Genomic DNA, 8,492 nt, shown 5'->3' with positions numbered 1-8,492 from the left:
TGTGAAAACATGCATGCCTTGCCTTTCCATTATTATCAAAGAGTAATGATAGTTACACACTCACCGTACACATACTACCACATGAATTGAAATCGTGTTTTAAACTCAATTTCAGTTAAAATTATGAAATCATGAAAATACAATTTCGCAATTTTAATTGAAATATTGTTTTAAAAACATGATTTCAAAATGGAGTGTGTACGGAGGTGTAATAGCAAACGTGCAATAAGATTTTTCTGATTATCAAATAAATATCAACTTAGCTACATAATTCGATCAGAAAGCGAAGGAAGCCTCCTGAAAAAATTCAAAGCTGGTGATGGCATCCGATCACGAAATATGGGATGGCGCAAATAATAGAACCCAAACGCCATTGCCACCATCTTCGACGGCACCATATACATTATCATGGCCACCACAAAACACAACCCAACAAATATCCCAGTTGCACGAGGGTCCCTCCATGTCACCAACGCTTGCACACGTTCACCTTGCGAAGCTATATCTCCCAATATCCTCTGTACACGTGCCCCAACCGTGCGTAGCTTATCATACCTGCCACCAATAAGTCTAAGAGTTACAATTTTTTTTTTCCACAAAAATGAGGTAGCTTGAGTTGTAAATGATAGATAATTAAATTTAGAAATGAATCCAAATAAGAATCATTAACGACTCAAAAAATATAGTTATAAATTTGTTATGAAAATATTGTACATGTAGAATTGTTGTACCTCATGCGCACAACCTCATTTGGCCTATTACTTGGCACCATATCGAACTCCTCATCTAGCTCATCACGGTCCACACCATCAACCAGTGAAATCTTAGGATCAAAATGTGGAAGTGGCTCCCTTGACTTAAACCTATAGTTCCAAGCCCCAATTACAAACACATAAAATGCTAATGTGGGCACAATTAGATCAGGGAACCACACCAACATCACAAACAATGCATGTACAAGAATTGTGGCCATCGGACTCCTCCATGTACGAATCTCCTCCACCCATTTGATGATATCCATGAAACCAACAATCACATTGATGATCCTAAAATAGTTTACACGTACTTTTCTCATGCTGAAACCTTGTGAGTCTGCATCCAACATGTAAAGCACAACCTCGCGTTTAACCGGCGGTTCTGATCTTGACAAGTGTACTGCTATGGTCTTAGCTGCAATGTTCCTCAACATCTCTTGCTGAACCATCCCAAGTGGCTTTATATGATGCATCAATGGCAACAAAGGCTGAGAGTACACGTGAAGAATATCCAAATTTGAAGCTGCACGCGTGAACCGAATTGCAATCTCCAACTCTCCCATTTTCTTCATTCCAGAATTGGACAAAACCAGCAATGGATACAAGTTTCTGTACACTTTACCAGTCTGCAATGTAGAAATACGCACTCGAACTTTTCCAATACGAGAATCAGGTTTAGAAGTACTGTCTGTTTCGAATAATATTCCTGAGCTATCATCAAAAACTCCAACACTCAACACAGTGCATGGATCATATACCTTCCATGTGTACTGCTCATTCCACTTGGGTTCCAAGCTGTCGGAAATGGTACGCGTACGTATCCATTTTGATCCGTATTTAGCAACACAATATGCATCTGTAAAGCCTTTACCTTTTCCCATCGTCTTCATCGGTATCAAACTCTTGCATCCAATGATACCAAGCTCGATTGTACCTACAGGGGGCTTCCATAGTTGCCTTGCAGTAGGACGGTAATCGCTGCATAGGTGCGCAGCCTCATCCATCACATGATAGCCACCATCGAAGCACAAGCGGAGATGGATTCTACCTTTGTACATCGCCCTCTTCTCATCGTTGTTTGGGGCCTCTAAGTTGAACCTAATAGTTTGCATAAGCAATATCAGCATCAACATGTTTTTTCTACATAGGTAACACTACATGCAACATTTCAATAATGAAAATAGAAATTTTTTGTCACACACTTATATAGTGTACATCATATCCAAAATTGAATGCTTGATAAGACAATAAACATTAATAAGTGTGTGATAATCACTTGTCGATGAAAATATCCATAACAATAATGTATGTGAAAATAAAAATTCATAAAACTAGTTTATGAGAGCACATAATTCTAACAATACCAGTGGGACGCCACCTTTCGATCGTCCACACGCCTTTCGATGGCCGCATTTGGAATCCTCACAATGCCAATGGTTACCGGTGGTGCTTTACTAGATTGCCGCATTTCAAGGAAAAAGATTAAGTAATCGCTGAATGGCTCGGCAGCTATAAATAGCAAGTCTTCGTTCCACAACGGTGAGCCATCGCGTGTGACAGAGACTTTGGTTTTCAACACTTGGAAAATTCCCAACTGTGCTTTGATTTGGAATGACAAATCTTTCAATGGCAGATCAAGAATGTCTCGAGCTTCTACAACAGTAGCTCTGAGGTACCACAACTTTGGAGATTGGTACACTTTTGCTCTTGAGTTCACATTGTTACGGCAGTCAGTACTCTTTGTTGCATCAGGGAATGCCTCATCAGCTTGCGTGCCAATCCAAGTGGCAAGCATGAGCTCACCTGGATAGTGGGTCTCATTCCCATCCAACCTGTACCACTGTGGAGCCAATGGACTATCCGGTGGGTCCCGCAATGGGATTTCCGTCACATCAAAGCAAATCCCACCTAAGAAAGTGTTGTGTACTGAGTCCCACACGGAGACTTCTAAGGTGGAGGAAGAATCCGGGGAGTTGCGGCCGAAAGCAAATGTGTGATCCCACTCAAAGAAGAAATTAGGACTTTTTCGAGCAGGGTTGGACTGAGCATTGTGTCCTCCCGAGACCCCAATTCTGACAATTGGGTTCACGATGCTGGGGAGTTTCCTTGCCTTCACCACTTGAACGAATAAGTAGTGCATCTTCTCGACGAGATCGAATGAGGACTTCTCTATTGTCATACTTTCTGTTGGATCCAATGGAGTAAAGTTGCTTCCATGTCCTGTAAATGGCCTCTTAATTGGTTGTGGACCTGCGATTCTCACTTCGGGCATTGATTTAGAAACAGATGCTGGCATCATTTCGATGACGGGATCATCTGGAGGCGTGGGCTCTTCCACGCCTCCAACAGTGGAAGAGTCCACCTCTGGAGGCGTGGACTCTTCCACTGTTGGTTGAGGAGGAGGCTGAGATGATTCTGTTGGCTTCTCAGGTTCAGCTTCCGCATTCTCTGGTGGTGGCGCCGCTGCAGCTTCAGCTTCAGCTTCAGCAGCAGCAGCAGGTGGCTCTTCATTAGGCTTCTCTCCATCAGCACCAGGTGGCGCAGGAGCTGGTTCAGGTGGTGGTGGGGCTGCCACAGCTGGCGGTTCTTCTTGCTTTTTTTCAGGCTCTGGAGGTGGCGGTGGTGGGACGACCTCGTTCTCATCATGATCGACATAATAAATCTTGAGACCAATGTCACCTTGAATCCAAGAAAACAAGCTCTTCTTCTGTAAAGGGAAATATATCAAGGCCTCCTCGCCTTTCTTAACGAAAAGCTGTGTGGAATCCAAGCGTATCCAACCGAGAAAGTTGTTCCTCGTTGTTGGTCCATGGTTCTTGTCATGGTAAATGACAACCTCCAACAGGTCTCCCAACACTTGGGCGTCGGAGGGCTTGGCCACGTTAAACTCCAGAACCTCATTCCATGTTGGGTTCAGTTCGCAAATTGCTGTTTTTGTTCGCTTTCGCTGCCCGTAGTAGTCGACCTGGACGTAAGGACTAGACGTGCCGTGACCGTCTTTTGGCATCAGATTCCGGGCATCCACCACTTCAACTATCAGCTTCCGAACCATCTTGATTGAGAGATGTAGTAATATGTGGGAGCTTCAAAGCAAGCCCTGTTGTTGTGTTCTTCTTTGTGTTATTGTGCTACCATTACTCTCGCATGGCATGATCTGGTATGTGAGTTTTGAGAGACTATGAAAAAGAAAAACACAGGGGGTGTGTCCTGGTAGTGTTCAATATTGGAATTCTTTTCTTGGTTTTGGGGTAAGAAATAGTGCAAAAGGTGTGTATAGAATAGATGAGAAAAGAAACAATTAAAGGTGCTAAACTTGGTGTGGAAACAGCTTTAGTCTTTGCTTATTGATTAGGATATTACTTCCTTTTGACACTGAAGATTCTCTCTCGCCTCTCAATTTTTACCTTTTTCTTTTGGCCATCTCTTATAGATATAACCGGTTGGCATCAATTGGTAACTTCAATTCCAACGAGAGATGGACAAATCTGCAAAGCTTTTTTCCAAAGAATGACTAGATTTTGTGTCACCGACTATGGTTTTTGTTATCCAAGACAACATTGCTTTTTAATTTGACAAAAGTTGTCAAGACCCTAGTCAGTAGCCACTAGCTATTTACCACTCTTTTCTCATACTTTAAGAAGAAGAATGCCACCAGAGATGGACAATGTATGAACATGCAAGCTTTTTCCAAAGATAACTTAAGTGTGTCACCGACTATGAGTGCTTTTTAATTTGACAAAAGATCACCCCTTGGTCAGTAGGCACTAGCTACCTGCTTTCACATACTTCAAGAAATCTTGGCCTGATAAGAACAGTAGTGTGTATGCATGTGGGGTTGGCTGCATAAACACTATTTTATTACCAAGTAAGATGGTTGGACTCACGAATAAAACAGAGCATTTTTGCAATCATATTAAGTTTGTTTTGAATTTTATTTTTAATTTTTCAGAAGACATCTTGCTCTATTATGCAAGTGTATTGATGTATTGATTTTTTTTTTTTTTTTTTTGTAGTGGTAAATGATAAAACCCATGCAGGTTTTGTCGTAAAATATAAATATTAGGATGAGTGTATAAATTTCTTAGTAATAAATTGTTAATATTAATCACATGTGTACACATTAAAAGATTGTTTATTGTGTTTGTTTTTTCACTTTAGGCCCTCATCATAATAAAATACCAATAAAGACTTGTGTCTAACCCTGTCCTCTCCACAATTTGCATTTTCTAGTATGCAAATTTGGGTGTTAGGCTGAAAGCAATAATGGTTGTGTATATATATATGCCATGCCAGTTATTGATGCAGATGGCCAAAATTAGTAGTGATCTAAATCATACTCGGTTCCAAAGCCTCCTTCAATTCGGTTATAATTAGTTGACTACCTACTTAAATAATCTCACAGATGTTGTAGAGATGATCCTTTATAAAATTCATTTGCTAGCCTATCATAAAATAATTCTATACATATACCTACACATAAGTATTCAAAATTATCAATATAATATGACCTAAAGGAAAGAAAAGGAGATGTTTTTTTTCTTCTTAAAGCTGCACTTTAGGACACTGTCATGCTTGACTTAATGTATTTGAACTAATAAATTAGCATGGAGTTTGATGCATCAACAATGTCATCCTTCATGGACCTTTGAGAAAAACAAATACAAACCAGATGCATCAGAGGCAATAACAGTTTCTAAGAAACTGGGGGTTTCCTCAACCCATACCTCATAACTAGAAACAAATTTAGCATGCTGTGCCAATAGATGGGCAGGCTTGTTACCTGCCCTTTTTACATGTGAAAAAACATAACTGCGAAAGAATTGAAGATGGAAACGAATGCCTTCCAGAACATTAGCCACAGCAGGTGGTACTACTGTGCTCCCAGCCAAGAAGTTGCAGACTTGCAGCGAGTCCCCCTCAAATGTAATGTCCTGAACACCTAAGTCCCTTGCAAACAGTACAGCAGCCTCCATGGCCTTTGCTTCGGCTTCCAGAGGTCCAAGTGGAGCATGAAAATTCTGGCTCAGAGCTCCAACCACTCGGCCCTTGTCATCCCGAATTAGCACTCCCATGCCAGCGGTAGAAAGAGCATTGAAGACAGCTCCATCTACATCTACATTTGCTCTATTCATCCAAAAATGCATGCAGACCAGCAAGTAATCAAGATAAATAGATAATGGAAGTCCAAAGATATAGATCATGCCCTACTTCCTCACAAAAGAAAGAAACAGCAACCTACTAACTAGACCACGAACTACATTTGGATACATGAAACGTAGTGAAACAGAGAAGGAACCTAGTGTGCAGCTATGCACATACAAACATATAAAAGTCCTTATGCCTACATACACATAGGACAATTAGGTTGGTCAGACTGGGTCTAGATTTTACCTCGAATGACCCCATTTTCGACTGGATTGATTGATTACTAATACCAAATCAAATGGGCAGATTGGAATTTCTTGATAATCAACCAGGCCAGGCTTTCCCATGTCTTAATATGTATGACTTAGCTTTTATGACCCAGACTGGCCAATTTTCCTGTTATTGCTCCATTTAATTAACAATAATTACATAATAAAAGAATAAAATTTGCAATCTTCTGGAATGTTTGCTGATATGGGCAGAATATTTACAGCTGCTGCACTTAGAAAAGGTTCAGGAGAACCCCATTCTCCATGATCAAATGAGCCGCAGTTAAACTATCTTGGCAAAGTGAAAGCAGCTTCAACCATTCTGCCCATTAATTAAGTGCCTATCTAAAGAAACAAGATCACTAAGTTCAACTCTGGCATCAATTGATTAACATAGCCATGAAGGCAATCACCATCAAATTCTCAACCCAATAGAGATGGAAGGTTTAACAATTAGCCAGGAGCATAGTGATCCACAAAAACACTTATTAAAACACAGGAAGAAATCAAGGCATTGCAGATTAACTTGGAAAATTTAAGGCGGTCCAGAACACAAGAACTCAACTCATTAGCTACTCCTCTAAAACAACCACTTCCTTGTAGGTCCTGATCTGTTCATCCTACATCAATTAATCATGTAGAATTAGAAAATAAGATAAGAAAACCAGAGGAAATAAATTAAATGTTCCATAAGAAAAATTGTAAAATAGCACAAAAAATTAGGGGAGAAAAAGTGAAAACAGATTATTTTTGGGATTGTTATAAGTGCATGTATGATACAGAAATGGCATAAATTTTGAAAACTCCAACTAATTTGAAAGAAATTTCATAAACTAAATTCTATCTACCATCTAACTTGTCATCATCTTGTGATAGGCCATTATTCACTAACACTTAAGGTGGAATGTCTTCGGTTCCATAGGTCATTCCATATAAGTTTCTTTGGAGTATGATAACCCTCTCTAGAAACTCCATGTTGTTGAACTCCAATAGCAGCAGATGATGGCGACTTTTCATGAGGTTTCCTGAGTTCCATACGGGAGTTCTAAGGGAAAAATACAAGTTAAGACTCTTCTCACTTCTTTCTCTTGTTCTTCCTACAATTTTTTTGGATCCCTCTCTTGTTGTCCTCCTTTGCCTTTTATAGCCATCTTCCTCCTCCTCCAGCTGTCTTGCTCTTAGTTGGATTTAGTAGGATACTTGTCTCATCAGTACCTTCTCTTGCCATTTCTTAATTATGAAGATAGGCTTTTGGAGGTGCTTCTACTATTCAGGCCAATCATCTAGCATTTAATGTGGTCGACATTAGGTAGGGAGAGTTCATTAAGGTGACTGTTACGTTGGGCTCTGCATTTTCTTCTACGTGTTTCTTGAGAAAGGTAGGCAAAAGGATATCATCATCAGCTAAGCACACGACCACTTCTCGATTGAGTTATGTTTTAAGGCGGATTTCTCGAATTACCTTAGTAGTGGGCCTAGATGGTCTCTTCTCGACGAGGGGCTCGGTCATCTCACACTAGCACATGGGCCGAGCCTATTCTGCAGATAGGGTTTCTTGGACCATTCTCTTCAGGTTTAGGTCTTTGAGGCAGATTCAATCCACTCCCCCACAGTTGTTTTAGAATTATTTGCATTTTTCTTTTGAAATGAAAATATTGTAGCTATATTTTCCAATCAAATATAAGTCATATTTTATAATCTAATTATATGTGAAATATTATTGAACTAAAAAACTAATTAACATTGCCAAGGAAATTAAAAAATTAAAAAAAAAAAAAAAAAAAAAATGAACCACACTTCTAACTTTAAGTCTTAGACAACAAATAACCAAAGGCAACTTAACAACTCAAGCCATTTGCATAAAAAAAAGGCTAAACAATCAATAAATATGTTTTGAAGTTTACCAAAAAAAAAAAAAAAAAATACACACTAGTACACAATCCATGTGGATACACTCGATCACATAGTGCAGGTCACAAGGAATGAAATGCCTATAGTGTTTATTGGCTTTTGTGACCAATTTTAATTTTTAGGGAGGCTAAGTATAAATATTTTTTATTTTAAATTTTCATTCTTATATATATATATATATATATATATATATTTATTTATTTACTAAAATTAAAATTTCAGGGAGTCCAGCATAGTTCCATCCTTGTAAATTTACATAATTATACACTTGTGAGTCATTTTTAGGCAAAAATGTGTAAATTTTACACATTTTTTTATTATTCAAACATTTGAGTGCTCTTGTCTTGTGGCTTCTAAAGAAGGAGAGCCATCCAAGCTGAATCACGCTAAGACCAAATGGAGCTTATCCAGT

At 39.1% G+C, this 8,492-nt stretch overlaps 1 protein-coding gene across 1 annotated transcript; it reads right to left on the bottom strand.

The window, feature by feature from the left end:
* LOC115954238 (protein QUIRKY) lies at window positions 1–4,232 on the bottom strand. Its single transcript, XM_031072146.1, has 3 exons — window positions 2,120–4,232; window positions 732–1,853; window positions 1–555 (listed from the first exon to the last, which is right to left on the bottom strand). Exons 1-3 carry the CDS (start codon window positions 3,805–3,807, stop codon window positions 264–266), a joined length of 3,102 nt encoding a protein of 1,033 aa, XP_030928006.1. The 5' UTR covers window positions 3,808–4,232; the 3' UTR covers window positions 1–263.
* Between the last annotated feature and the right edge of the window lie 4,260 nt (window positions 4,233–8,492).

The sequence above is a fragment of the Quercus lobata genome, chromosome 7 (genome assembly GCF_001633185.2).
Source record: "Quercus lobata isolate SW786 chromosome 7, ValleyOak3.0 Primary Assembly, whole genome shotgun sequence".
NCBI lineage: Eukaryota > Viridiplantae > Streptophyta > Magnoliopsida > Fagales > Fagaceae > Quercus > Quercus lobata.
The sequence above is the reverse complement of the archived record's forward strand: the minus strand, read 5'-3'. Positions and strand labels throughout refer to the sequence as shown.